The 16,012-nt window shown below is 33.4% G+C and overlaps 1 protein-coding gene across 1 annotated transcript; it reads right to left on the bottom strand.

Moving 5' to 3' along the window:
- Positions 1–6,601: 6,601 nt before the first annotated feature.
- Smp_013950 (selectively expressed in embryonic epithelia protein-1, putative) lies at positions 6,602–13,961 on the bottom strand (the record flags this gene model as incomplete). The annotated part of the gene is made up of 4 exons (XM_018791573.1): positions 6,602–7,336; positions 10,448–11,184; positions 11,943–12,045; positions 13,875–13,961. The coding sequence occupies 4 exons, from the start codon at positions 13,959–13,961 to the stop codon at positions 6,602–6,604; spliced, it is 1,662 nt and encodes a 553-aa protein (XP_018645282.1).
- Positions 13,962–16,012: the final 2,051 nt, after the last annotated feature.

The raw sequence follows: 16,012 nt of genomic DNA, 5'->3' as shown, positions 1-16,012 counted from the left end.
CAAGTGTTCTTTCAACTTCGTGCTTTCCATGCACTGAAATTCTTCACTCCAACTAACAATTGCAGCAACTTCGACGCCACGTTTCGATACACACTAGTTACAAACAATCTTGTGAATGGCTTCCGCGACAATATCAGTTAATTTATAAACTAACACTTAATTCATCTGGAATATTTTTCATAATGATACAAAGGAAAGAATTATTTAAGGTTTTATAAAGTTAAATATCATCGATGTTATTACATAACATTACCTTGGTAATTATTTAAGGCATTTAAAGAAGCTAGAATATATTATAAGTACCTAGCACTTATCGGACACCAGCAACAAATTAAATTACAATTAAAAGCTGAAAAATTTATTTCGAAATAACAGTGTAAACTAGTGCGCATCATTCTACTTCCGATGAAATTCCAACAAAGATCTGGGTGAAGCGAATACATTCATCGAAGCGCGAATTTTATACAGCGCTTATTTGTCTTTTATATTTCATCACTGTAGTTTTTTGGAGATTGATGAGTTTTTTTCGAGATCATGAACCCACCAATATCGAACCACCATTGGAAATCTGGAAGCACTGGACGGAAGTTTTGCCCCAGTATGAGACTCACCAACGGTGCTCATCCACAATCCCGCACGCGGTAACCGAACCTAGGACCTTCGGCCTCGCGCGAATGCTTAACCTCTAGACCACTAAGCCGGGATCCAACGGTGACAATATCTAACTTCAACCAATCTACAATATTTCACGACCATCTTCCGTCGCCTTCTGTGGGTAACCACCTCACAGCTAACACAGTTGAACTACACTGGTTACGACTTCTTTTAAAATTTTAATTTTTAAATATAAATAATGTTGTTATGCTCCTATGGCCCATCAAATATCACGTAGCAAAATCTTCAATCAGAATACTGACTTCTATGACCTTGTCCTCATGCTAAATCAAAGGGTGCATCAAACAGCACCGGCAGCTTTCAGTCAACTCTGAGTCCTTACTGGTCCCTTATATAGCAACTTCTCGCCTAGCTCAACCCGTTCAGTCCAGAACAAAATCTCAACCTCCACTGTGTGAATCATATATTTCAGACACACTTGGTTGACATACAAACAGACCAGACTGTATCAAGTGGCTGTGAGTGTGGTATACTGTAAGTGATAAATTGGGAATAAGTTGAGAATGATAAATTGTATTTCAGTAGACAATAGGTCAAATGAAAGCTTATGATAAAATGAATCTATAGTCTAGTTATTTAATATTTATTTAATTAAGAATATGTGTAATAATAAGCCATAATAACTCCTAGCAATTACCATTCATTTATTCTTCGTTCGGATATAACATATATGTCTTTTGATTGAATATTATCGAAATATTTATATGACCAATCAAAAAAAATGTGATTTATCACAATAGAATGTTTTTATCAATAATATTTGGAACTATCAGTTGCCTTATTGATTTGGAACAAATATTATGTAACACACCTACATCACTTACTAGTGATTCAATAATATTCAACCATGTAAACTCAAAATGATACAATTTGACATACATAACTTATTATTCTTTATTATAGTTCAACTGTCATGTACATAAAATACCATCTTTCAAATAATACAAATCACTTATGTATAAAATATACTGAGTGAATGACTAGAAAGGGTAGTTGTTCCTTAAATAAAGTATAGGACATATATTCTGGAAATAAAATAGTTTTGGTGGGTTGTACCCGCAAAAAAAGGTTGATAGATGTCTTAATTCATAGTAAACTTTAGTGAACATTTATTTAAATGGTTATATGTTACTGACAGTCACACTAACACAATATTTAAGCTATTTATTAAAATTCGAAGTTGTGCATACAATTACTTACTTACTTACTTACTTACGCCTGTTACTCCCAATGGAACATAGGCCGCCGACCAGCTTTCTCCAACCCACTCTGTCCTGGGCCTTCCTTTCTAGTTTTATCCAATTTTTGTTCATTCTTCTCATGTCTGTCTCTATTTCTCGGTGTTATGTGTTCTTTGGTTTTCCTCTTCTCCTTTGACCTTCAGGATTTCATGTGAGGGCTTGTCTTGTGACGCAATCGGGTGATTTCCTCAAAGTGTGCCCAATCCACTTCCAGCGCTTCTTCCTGATTTCTTCCTCCGCTGGAATCAGGTTGCATAGAATTACTGGTGTTTTTTATTGTAAGAGTTTAGTATTAACTTATAAGGAATAAAATTTAAGGACTAATTCACAATTATAAACTGATAAAATTCTTATTAAATACTATTAAAACAATTTCAAAATTGCACAAATTGAAACTACCTATCAAATGATATACAAGCTGTATTGTTTATACTAATATTTATTCAGACTAATTGTCAACTACTGAATTTGGTGGATTGATAGAAATGAAATCGAAATCCATCTTAATCATAAACACTGACTAAAAGGTCATGAGAAACCAGAAAACTTTAGGATATCACTAACATTGATATCCAGCTTTGATTCAACAAATCAAAATAGCACTTAACATATAAATACTACTTTGATTTATTCTTTAGAAATAATAGATCCATGTAAGTATTGTCTCATTGACGGTGTTTATCTTGGAAATATTTCTCCACATACGAACTCCATTGTGTAATATTCTGTCTAAAGTTATATGGTGATATTATCAGTATTTACTTTATTCGTCGAATTATTTAACAGAATAGAGAGTGCAACTAATGAGATACTTGTAAAATCAGTTGAAGAGTTATTATAATAATAGGAGTGCACTAAAACTGATGTACTTTTTAGGTCTTACAAACTTATAACAAAGTGAATGACTAGACAACTGATAAAAAGACTACAAACTTAACTGATTACTAACGAATAATTGTCGTTTAATGGTATCATGTACAGTTACTCATATGTATTAAATACATTTCTAATTGGGTATTCAAAAAATATAGTGAATTAATTTTATGAAGTTGTGAAGGTGCTATTAGAAGTATTATCAAGTCACCAACAGACCCCACTTAAACGTTTCCAATTAGCACACATGGAATATTATACTGAGATAAACCAATCAGTTGAATTCAGTGGCTTCTTAGTATAGTCATGAAGTCAATATTACTTTGATTTTCAAGATTAAAACAATGGTGAGATTCGGTTCTTTTGATACAAGGAAAAACTTAAGTTGTATAATGCACAAGTAAGAATATTTTAGTCTAGAAGAATGAGTCAACAATAATAGACTAATATTACTTGAAGTCTATGAATCTATTACCACTTTGATTATTCTTTTACATTGTAAAAATTATCCAGAAACAACAAGATAACTTATCACTCAAAGTGAGATTTAACGAAAAAAGAGATTAATTTGTACTTGAATTTGAATAGAAATGAAAATCTTTATTTATTGATATTAGCTGTCCAATTAAAAACTGAATTTGTACCGTCAAATTATGTATTACATGATTTAACTCTGATGAATACTTCTTGACTTGGCAGTTAAGACAGTCGTGGTTCACCTCTTAGGTTGCAAACTCGAATTCCATTCCAACTAGTTCGGTTTGGACAACCGGACAGTATCCCAAGACCTCATACAAACAATGTGGCTCGAATTCGAGTACATAAACCTGTACCAGGAAAATGAATTACATTACTTATTGCTTACGTATTTAAATCTAACATCGTTTGCAGAACTGACTTAACTTCAAAGTTTATATTAAAGATCATTATAAGAAACTAAACGATTCTCTGATTGTTAATTCAAGTGTAATAATGTCACTTATGTTGTAATCATTATATAAGCACTAAACATAGCTTTCTACGGAATATAAATTTATCTGTATGGAAGCCTTCATTTATATTTCGCCCATCAATAATACTTCTATAAATCAGCCAAAGTTATTTCCGAAGACAACATTAAATTAACCACCCTATGTAGGTAATCTAATCTATCGTGAATTTGCTTGAGAAGCTTTCTTATGAAGACCACTGTATTATCGCAAAGTGGTTTAGCTTCAAAATGGAGCTATGTAAAACAAGTGAAATAACTTCATCAACTGATGACAGATATAAGTATTCGAGCATAGGTAAATATTTATAATTTGATAGTAAAATTATTTAGTATTTAAACAACTAGACAACCTTTATGTTTTTCTACACGGCAATCCGCTACATAATAAAGATGAAAACCCCCTAATTTAATGTGAATACGTCAAAAGCTGAAGATAGCATCTATGAGTCTGAACCATACATGATGAAAGATTTTCTATGTCAATAATTCCCATACTTTGAAAGCTAAGACTAAAAGATACAATAGCCAGTTACAAACTTTAGTTCGAAAAGTTTTTTTTCTTATGACTGAAATGAAACTTGCTTACATTTACTTATCAATAGAATATTTTTAAGATGGGATTGAATAAGATAAATATTGACCAAAACAATTTTCGGTTTTGAAGTACATATGGAATAATCTAGTGTGTTTATATCATTTACGTTTTCATTGAAGTTAATTGTTTCATCAACGTTAGAACATTTCAACTTTTAGACTAGCATTTATGTAGAATAATATTAGCAATTATGCAAGAATTAAACTTTGAATAAGAACCTTTGAATTTAATTTCCAATTTATTTATCTACTTATAAACAGATTACCAACATGAGATCTTTAGTCTGTAATAAACATGAAACATCTAGTCGTATTAACCCAGAGTTATCACTTACCGACAACTGCTCCAACTTTTATTTGCTATATTTTTTTTTTCCTGAGTAAACTAATATTTCTTTTGATAGCGGAAATTAAATCATCCAATATACGTGTTAGAAACGTTAGGACTTGCAGACGTGGATAGTGACTGCCCTGTTTTTGGACTTAGGCTTTTACACTAATTAATCATCGAGTACTAATCAACGTTATGTCTGAACCTTAGTGCTAACCGAACTCAATCTTCCGAATCCAAGATTTAAATGACTCAATCAAACCTGGGTCTTGGGCTCCCAGTCGATCGCCTTTCACCACCTAATTTAAAATTGCACTTGATTTTGACCCACTACAACTATTGACTACGTTGAAACACAAATGATAGGATTATATTAACATTGAGTGCTAGACAACCATGATGGTGATCATACAGTGTAACATGTTTACTCGTTCGTCACAAAAACTCAAAATTAGAATTTGTACTTGTAATCTCTAATGTAAAACTATTTAAGTTACGAAGACTAATTGTTTTCTTTTTTGTAGAACAGATGCGCACCTCCATTAACTAACTACTAGTCAAAAGTAGCTCACAAATATTTATTCGAAAACAGTCTTATAATTGTACTTTGCATTTGTTGCACTCAGTCTCACTCATCCTTTAATTTGTCTATCCATAATCATCACTAAAGAATATAGAATTCTAATCTGATACTTCCTAACCCATTCAACGTTAGGTTACTCATCACTCAGTAAACCATCTTAGTAAATAGAATTCATTGACAAAAAACACTGTTTTCTTTAACCATATATGAAAGGCTCATATGAATGAGACATTTGAAGAGTAAATGAATAACAGTTCTCAATAGCATCATTTTAATAGTCTGAAGACGCGTTGAGAATACCTCAACCCTTACTTTGAGTTCTCATAACGTACATGTCTGAGAATTATTAGAACATAGTTATCTCAGGACTGAAAATAAAAGTAACTGAAACTCTAGAAAAAACTCCTATACGAGTTTGATAAGCTTCAAAAGATTTATTTGCGTTTGCTACTGTCATTTCTATTGGTTAACTATTATTGACATAGGGAAATTATTGAGGAAACTTGATTTAAATGCCTCACACCAATGTTCAAAAACACTACGAATTGTTGTCATTGTCGTAATCTCCTCCTGTGGCGAAAATGAAATTAAAAATGTATAATTAATTATATCTGTCAGTTATGATCTGAATATGTTTCTGTTTTAGGTAAATTATGAAATACCCACTGATTTTCAATCTAAAATTCAACTGTCTCCATTGTAAAGTTACAATTTCTATTAGTAAATGGGACGATCTCACTGGGCATCTCTACAGTATTTGCATCGAGGCAACTGATACGTTTAATTCTTAGTGGAAGCATAAACACTAGAATGTAAATACATCTAGCTGATTGCTCTAATGTATGGAGAACATTCCAGTGAATTTGTTCTGGCTATATTCAATGAATAATAATGTTTATGTATACAATTACTTTAAATTAGACCATTCTACTACGCATAAATCATTTTTGAATCGAAAAAATCTATCCTGCTTGTTCACTTTTTTTCGAAACAAAAATCTGTAGACATATTAGGCAAGAATAAGGCGAAGGCATGAAAATGAAAAAATGTGAATATTGATAAAAAAGAGATAAGCACCAAAAAGAGTATCAAAGCCAGCGTAGTATTAAAAGTATACATAATTTGATGCAATTACATAAGGAATCTTTAAAGTCATTATTTTATTATTGAGTGAGACACTTTTCAAATACAGATACAAGTAACTATAAATTACGTAGAGTACAATGTGGTGAAGATCAACAATTTAAAAAAAGAGTAGAGCATACAAACACTGAATAATAATGGCTGTTTTTCGAAAAGAATTCCTCCTAATTTTACCGACTTTTCATTTTAAATAGAATAATAGGTGGTATAAATAAGCCGACAGAACAAATAGTTATGATAATATTAGCTGTTACTGCGCTACTTGTATACTGAAATGCATATTGTAATAGACTGAATATACCACCGATTGAATTTAATATACCACATACTGTTCCAAAGTAATGTACAGGAAAAGCAGTCAAACAAAAGCCTACAGAGGCACTAAATAACAATGAACGTAACATAACAAAAAATAGAAATGCAAAATAATAAGCTACACGATTCGGTATAAATATTAAACAGCTTATGAACATAGCACAAAATGCCATAAAAAGTAATCCAGGTGCTAAACCAAATATATATGTATAGTAAATTTGATTTTTATGATGCTGTTCATCTATACTATAATCATCATTTTGCATAATTTTTCGCCTACAATAGGCTTGCGATATATCCAGTATCAAACCAGTAATTGGAGCGGCTAAAAATCCACACATTGAAAATGCTGATGAAATTTGCAATAGATGATCAATGGTTATTATATCGTTTGGAAACAATTCGTTTATGATACGTTGTAATTGTCCAAGAAATGTTGAAAAACGAAATAATCCAAGCATAAACCATATTGTAATAAGCAAAAATGGTAGGGATATTATGCAATCTTTTATGGATTGATAACGGAGGTCTATGATCATTTTGATTCTTCTAGATACTTCAATATTTTTTGCCTCCTTATCCAATGATCGCTGGAAATGAGAGTAAATAGTCAAACTCGAAAGATCATGATCATTTAAGAATTAAAATATGATGAACAATTACTTCTTAATCTGCCTCGTTAGTTTTTATATTGCAATAAGGGGTTTTACGTTTCTTACTAATTAAGTTCTTATTTCAATTGGTATGTTTAACTCAAGCGCAAATTTATTATTAATACTAATAACAACAGTTGTATTGATAGCAATATCAGCATCATATAGGTTTAACTATATTCATCTTATAGTTCAACCCAAGCAATCATCACATCACTTTGTCAGGTAATATTGTCAATCAATATTAATCAATGAGATCATTTGACAACATTTATAAGAAGGAAATTTTAAACATTTTCAACTTTTAACCAGTATTTATGAACTCATCTACTGAACATTTATCTGCTGCTTTTCAAGATTCAATTAAAACATTTAGCCACAGCTAAAGTGAGAGCAAACATAGTAAAAATTTGGTTTGTTGGTTATAATTCTCTAGAGGAAATATGGTAATAATTGGATTATTAGTGCTACATCAATAGAAATCAATAAATAATTACAAATCCATTGATCAACTACTGTTAATATAATTATTTTTTCTACAATAAATGAATACTGAAGAAAAAGTAATAATGTCCATGTAGTTTATGTTTTCATCATGCTAAAACTCAAGTTACGCCAGATGGTAGCTCATATCTTTTCATAAGACAACTTTATAAGCAACTTCAGTGAGTCCTTAATTTATGGACGACTTTTGAGCGATGTCAAAGTGACCTTGAGAACGTCCATCTACTAACTAGGATTACATAACTGTGTGAGGAAGTAAAATTGGGATTTACAGTTGATTGTTACAGTTATAAATTAGATTTAGGGTTTTCATCACGAACTGATATCAGCTAAAACGCCGAAACGCTATTTAGCCAGATAAATGAGTGAATTTCGCGCCAAAATCCAAGACCTGTTATCTTATATCTGATTCGTCCGTCCATAAATTGCAGTATCGCCGTAACTTTCAAATGAAATTCATTTCATTCACAAAGTGTATTTAACAATATACTGTTCAACAGATGTATTGTTGAAGCACCATTTGTATGTAGGGATAATACGATAAAAAATATATACCTGCTTTAAGAGGATCTTAGCTAGAGGAAAAACGACAAGTAATGTATCTACCACCGCGTAATCCTTATTCATAACGGAAATAGGTTTTACATCCAAGTCATTAGAGAGGTTGTTTGACAACATTAGTACCATTCGTCAGTATTTTGTTGGTATTCGGATTTCCTGTAAACTTCAGTCATCAACCCCACATATTAATACTTAAAGGACTTTATATCATTAAACCATGAAATTCCACCTAAGTAGACATTTGCTATTTTTGGTAGTATGAGATAAGAGGTTGTCAACAGAATGTTTTTGTTGTCAATAAACAGAATGTATTTATAACCTAAAGACATCTAAAACTCACTTCTAAATGTTAATAAAGAATTCAAAGGTCCACACACCATGTATACTGAAAAAGGCTATATATATATATATATATATATATATATAATGTGAGAACTACAGAGGCATCACACTATTATCAGTACTAGGAAAGGTTTTCAACAGTGTTGCTGAACCGGATAAAAGACGCAGTAGATGCCCAACTTTGAGATCAACAGGACGGATTCCGTAAGGATCGATAGTGCACAGACCAAATCGCGACACTACAGATCAATGTTGAGAAATGAATTGAATTTGTCACTATACATCAGCTTCCTTGGCTATGAGTCGTTTGACAGCGTGGACGGGAGAACCTTATGTAAACTTCTTCGACACTATGGTGTACCTGAGAAGATCGCTGACATCATCCGGAATTCACACAGTCAAACACACAGTGCAAACTCGTGCATGTAGGACAGATGATAGACTCATTCCAAGTGAGGACCAGAGTCAGACAAGGCTGCTTACTCCCTCCCTTTTTATTTCTTCTGATGATTGAGTAGATTATGAAGACCTACACATATGAAGGAAGTACGGGATACAATGGACAGTTCGGAATCAATTAGAAAATTTGGACTTCGCAGATGATCTGACGAATCTATCCCATACACACGAACAAATGCAGATGAAGACAACTAATGTAGAAGCAGCCTTTGCAACAGTAGGCCTCAACATACACAAGGGGAAGAACGAGATCCCCAAATACAACACGACGAACACCAACCCAATCACACTTGATGGAAAAACTTCCGGAGATGTGGAGTATTTCATGTACCTGGACAGCATCACCGATGAACAAGGAGGATCAGATGCTGATGTAAATGTAAGGATTGACAAAGCAAGAGCAGTATTACTACAGTTGAAGAACATATAGAACTAAAAACAACTGTCAACCAATATCAAAGTCACAATCTTGAATACAAACGTCAACAAAGTTCTACTGTACGGAACCAAAACGTGAAGAACTACTACAACCATAATCAAAATGGTACATGTATCTATAAACAATTGTCTACGCAAGATACTCAATATCCGTTGGCCGGACACCGTTAGCAACAACCTAATGTGGGAGAGAATAAACTAAATTCCATCTGAGGAGGAAATTAGGAAAAGACGCTGGAGGCAGGTAGGATATGGATATGGAAATCAACAAACTGTATCACGAGACAGGCTCTAACTTGTAATCCTAGGGTGAAACGGAAAGTAAGAATGCCAAAGAACACACCGCGTCAAAAATTGGAAGCAGACATAAAAGAACGAATAGCAGCTGGAAACAGCTTAAAAGGTTTGCCCAAGACAGAGTTAGATGGAGAGTGTTTGTGAGTGACCTATGCTCGTCCACGAGGGGTAACAGGTGCAAGTAAGTGTAGTGCAAAGTAGCGAAAATTCAAATCATCCGGTCCACGAACGATGATTCATTTCTTTTCCTTTTGATCTAGCTGAATAATTACCAATAATTATGTGAATAATCCTATTTCGATCAACTCCAAAACAGATCCCTATCATGACTTGGAATTTACATGGTGATAAATATCCTACCTAGTTTCTGCCATCCAAGCATTGAAAATTAAAAACTACCAGTTGATTTAATTACTAAATTTATCATGTTGTCTAAAAAATTATTACCGTGTTTTCATTATTATCCCTGACGCAGTCTTGAGACAGTTTCGCCTGTTCATCTTCATTCTCACCACTTGTTACAGCATCGCTGAAGTTGCTTGCAAATCTTCTCATGTCATCTGATCTTGTGGTTAAAATAAATATGGCCATGAATAGACCAACACATATAGAAACAAATGCTAAGATAATGAAGGATTTCTGTAGTGAAAACTGTGCATATGTTTCAGAAAGTATAAATGCTATTAGTGTGCTAGAGTCAAAAGCACCAGAGAGAAGAGATATCCCGAACCCACGATATTTGGGAAACATCGAAGTGATATGTTGATTGCATATAAGATTTGAAGTACTCCCTACAGCAACCAATATACCAGCAATATAATACAATGGTTCTGTTTTCCCGTGTATAAAGGCAAAGCATAGTGTTCCAACAAAATACATGGATATAGCTACCAACTTTAAAGCCCTTAATCCAACTTTATCCATGAACATACCAGAGAATGAAATAAGACAATTTTGCGTGACGATCCAAACAACAAAACCATTTCCAAATATAGAGTCATTATATAAACAGGTGTTCGTTGCATTACTACAATTATATGCAGACACCCCTAATGATTTCCAAGCTGGTATAAGGGAATTAAAACCGTAGTAATATCCTCCAAAACAAAACAGCTCTAGTATTCCAACAGTAATCCCGACCCATCTTTTGACTTTCGGGTGACAAAGACCGTCAAGCTTCTGACCTACAAGTAAAATAAAAACCCAGTAAGTAACCAAATTTCAAAGAGGTCGAGAAACAGTTAAACTAAATTTTGAAGAATAATTATATACGATTATTGATTATTGTTGTTAACGACAGAGAATTTTGGCGACACGCTTTCAAGACAAATTATGTTGACGAAGTTGTTTTGAGACAGAATAAAGTGTATTAAGTTTCAATAACGAAAACAGTTACGTATTTTTGGGTTAATAATTTGCCTATAATTTCAAAAGACAAGTGTGCCCAAGTCATTGATCGAACACTAAAAATAATGATAAATAGAGAAAGCAGAAGGTATACTAATAATGTCTTTATGCTGATAGTTTTCCTTTAGATATCTGTCTTCAAAAGCCAGATCTCATACAACACTGCTCTAGTTTAATAACCTGTAAGGACTTTTCAAAGTTAATACTTTTGTTACGAAATGAAAATAAGGAAACACAAGACGATGATCAAATAAATGCTTATAATCTGGTTTAAAATATATCAGCAGCTTTCACCTTTAGTTCTGAATAATAGTAATCACAGAAAACAAAGGTTTCGTAGTAAGTGTGACGTTTCGCTTTTATTATTCTAGGTATATAATTTTAAATGAGACAGATTAGTACATATAACCTCATCATATGAAAAATGGCTCTTACTGTATAATGACTCACAAATACAACATAAATATGATAAGTTAACATCAATAGATGAATTTTTCGAAGTCATTATGAGAAGCTGTGAACAACGAAAGACTACCGTGACACTCTAATAGGTATCCGCCTAAACAATAAATGGTGATCACATTGTATGCAACACCTTTGATATCACCTTCATAAAAAGTAAAATACAATTTTATCGCCTAAATTTAGCAAGAGATGAGAAAATAGCGGTGGCCTGCTATCTAATTTGGTGCTTCATGTATGTATTACACCGAGTGATCATATATCATACTGATTAGTAGTTTACTCCCATCTAGACAGATATCCATTTATCAAAGCTTTACACTGTAAGACAAAAGAAGCTACTTCAACTCACCTAAATCGTTCACGACATTTCTTGATAGCTGAAAAGACTGGGAATACTTTAAAACACAAGTTGGTGTTACTAAATATAAGAGATTATGATCATTCAGTCCTAAGAAATTTGAATCCTAGTAGAAAAGAGCGTTGACACCAGTTGCCAGATCTGTATCAGCATTAAATAAAAATCAGCAAGACGAAAGTTTGAAAACCTTAAATAAAGATATCAATGCAGTGCACATCCGAATAACAAACTAGTTGATATGGCGAGAAACAACCTCATCAATTAGAATGCAAATGATGTGGAATTGATTCTTTTTTATTCGTTTGTGATACGTATTTACATATTGAGAAGGTTTTTAAAAGAGGCTAGGAAATCGAATCGAGTGTTCTTTTAGAAAGACATCACTAATAAACACATTCACTGTGAATCATTTTACTCACAAGTTAGTCTCCACAGAGCTGACACACCTGTTAGATCAGAGTGTGATTAATAAGCATAGTATATTTTAGGGACCGTTTCATAGTTAACTAGTAATACATCGAAATAACCTTTGTTTGTTACACTTGGATATAGATTTCACAATGCCTAATATGAAACAAACCCAAAATTGAAGTGAGAAGTGAACAACCTTTTTCCAATTAGAGTGGTCTTAACAGCTCTAAACAGTTATGTTTCATTGTTTAAAACTTGGATTGTCTCTGTAAAGTGACAAGATTTTACCAAGCGGTTCCGAACTATTCGAATCCTGGACTTGGAAAGCATGACTCTAGGTAAAACATTTTGGGTAATCACTACTGAAATTTCACGCTCTTGACTCTTTGTACAACATTTGCACGACACAGCTCTTATGGCTTACTAAATGAATCATGAATAAATAATAGGGTAAAATTAAAGAATTGCACTTCGAATGGTAAATTCAGGGTAAAAGTGTTCTTAGGAAACACATAGGCAGTAGAATTATCATTTGAACGGTATCGTGGTGTAGAGTTTTGCTGACAAAGAGAGAATCGCCAGGTAGTATTGCTGCATTTCTCCACTGAAAATTAGACAATCGGAATCAGGAATCACAGTCAGTCAGTCAGCTACAACGTAGGACCAGGTACATATATGCATCGGTCAAAGTTGCCCCACTTCATCAGCACAGGATGAATACCGATTTCATAGAAGTAGTTACCTCAACTTTTCAATTTACACACAACCTGATTTCAGACTGTCCTCATAAGTGGCCTGAGGGTACAAATAAAGTAGAATAGTTGAACCAGCGACTAACTGAAATCTGGCTTACAAGCAGTAATTCTTTAACGGGAAATATTGTTAGAAAGAGAACTTTTTTAAGGAAGCAACAAAATCGCTACAGAAGACCAAAACCTTTTAGTAGACGAGTAGCTAAGTTGTTAATCAGTGAGCTTCACGATTCTTTGTAAGATAAATTGTTGGAATCTCATCAGATCAAGGATTTTTGATTAGACTCATCCCTCATTACTCTCAAGCAGCTGCTAGCTCTTTAAAAACCTGCCATTCAACTTTTTGTACAAATTTAGTTGAGATTTAGTCCCGTGAATAGACATGCTAGGTTAAAACAAGGAAGTAACTACCATATAATACTAAACCCTTAGTCAAAATTAAGGATATGAATCGGTCATCGCATCAACTGGAACGACTCACTGGCACAGGGATATCTAAGAAAATTCCAGCAAATGAAACGTCATATATGACAATTGCGGAATTCCGACCTAGAAATGTTAAAAGCATTTACTTCCCACCGATTATGAGCCAAAACAAAGTCAAGGTTACTGTTCATTATTATGTATTTCGTTGAAGTTGAGAACAGGTAGTTCAATTTGAACAACCGCATAAAAGTGTAAAGAGGAAGTAAAAAAATACCTAAAGATGCAAGCCATCAGCAGTTGAATGCCCAGCAGTTACAGGTAGGCGACCAAAAAGGAGTACTATATAGTTTTACGTTCTTCTTAAAATTACTGGTCAAAGTAATATAGTTATGACAAAATATATATATTGTCATAAACATATGTTTTATTATTCTTTTTAACCTCAAACTAGGGTAATGACTAAAAATGGGAGACGTTTTTCTGCAAAGCACAAAACACTGTAAAGACTACAAACAGTTTTGAAAATCCTAACAGGATTGCTTTATCTTAGATTTCATCAGACTCACACAAACCCATAACTCCGAAATTCCAGTTTTGAAAAGTAACCCAACAAGAAAATGTCTACTTTAGCATCGTAAAACAACCATATTAAAATTTCGTAATCAAGTTTCCAGAGTAGGTGATTCCATATGAGTCTACTGCATTTAATCTCATATTGACTTCCTTTCTTCGGTCATATAAACATAGTCTTTCATAGTACCCTTACAATTGCTCAAACAAAATGTCCAGTGTCTACAAATATGTTTAAGGATAACCAACCATTTTTCAGTCAATGGTAGAGGCACAAATCTGACGTTTTCGAGTTACTTCCACTTCAATAAATCGTTGGGTGCTGCATATGAGCATGATTATCAATAGGGATTTTATTTCAGTCATCCAAAGCTACTTGGTTTCTCTGAAAACGATGCTAAAGCGTATTCTAACTTCCAGAATAAAAGAGCAAATACAATGAAGGTGGAAGCTTAAAATGAAATCTTCAGTGAAAACTATGTCCTAATATTCAGCATCCAACCACCAAACAAACGGAAAAATACTGTCAATATGCACATAATGAAAACAGATCCATCACAAATGCACATGCACATGTATTATTTCAATATATATGTTTCGAGTACTTCTGAATTTCTTGAACCTGTGTTCATTTATATGTGTGTAGGTGAATAGCGAAATATAAGCCGTCACTGTCATCTCTGTGAGCCATGACTGGTACTTTCTTGTACTGTACTATCTTTCCTACTTTATAGTTTTGTCGAAATTACTGATATTTCAGCTGGCTGTAATACGCCTACTTATGCTAGATGTAAAAAGCCACTTTTCTTTCTAGACTCATTCATTCCTAGTTTTCTATCATGATGGAATCACAGTCAATTGACTTTGCTGTAAGTCTTCAAGTTTGGTCATCATAAGTACTTAGACCATGGTTTCCAAAGTTCTTTTCTGGGTAATCATTATTGGGTCTGGCATTATTATTATGAATAACGTTGGTTCCAAAACTAGACCTTGCTACCTGAAGGTCGGGATGTTGTACTCATTTATCCTCACTTCAGACAGCCCTAGTTCTTAAACGTGATCTGAGATGTGGACAAAAATTTCAAAACTTGTATTCTCTTTGATTTCTTTGATGCATGTAATTTAACTGATTCAGATACAATTATCAGTCAACTTTCAGGGAGCGACGTTTGTATCAGTCTAGGGGAGGGTCTATATTCTCCCAAATTTTACGGTCAAGAAAGCTGAGTGGAAAACCCTAGGAGGTATAATAGATGGTATCGACTTGGAATGCATTCTAGTTTTTGGCAACGTCTAAGTTCTTCTTGATAATGATCACAGATAAATTCTGAAGCTATTTTCAAAAGTTAGTGAGAAAACACCATGCGAATACGAACTGGATTTTTTCTAAATTATCACAACTCATTTTTATTTTCGTAACTCCTATAGAGTCAAGTATGGTCCCCTATTTATCATTATTGTCCAGCTTTACTTGAAAAAGGATTTCTCGTTAGGAATTAGGACCGATTCATGGTTAGAAACGATTCAAAGTGGCATTTGGTAAAAGAAGTTAACATCAGTACCACTGGTTCGTGATATCTCACTAGACCACGAAGAACCATAATATTCTGCCCTACAGACATG

This window comes from Schistosoma mansoni, assembly GCF_000237925.1.
Source record: "Schistosoma mansoni, WGS project CABG00000000 data, chromosome 2 unplaced supercontig 0120, strain Puerto Rico, whole genome shotgun sequence".
NCBI lineage: Eukaryota > Metazoa > Platyhelminthes > Trematoda > Strigeidida > Schistosomatidae > Schistosoma > Schistosoma mansoni.
Note: the sequence above shows the minus strand (reverse complement) of the source record. Positions and strands in the feature narration are given on the sequence as shown.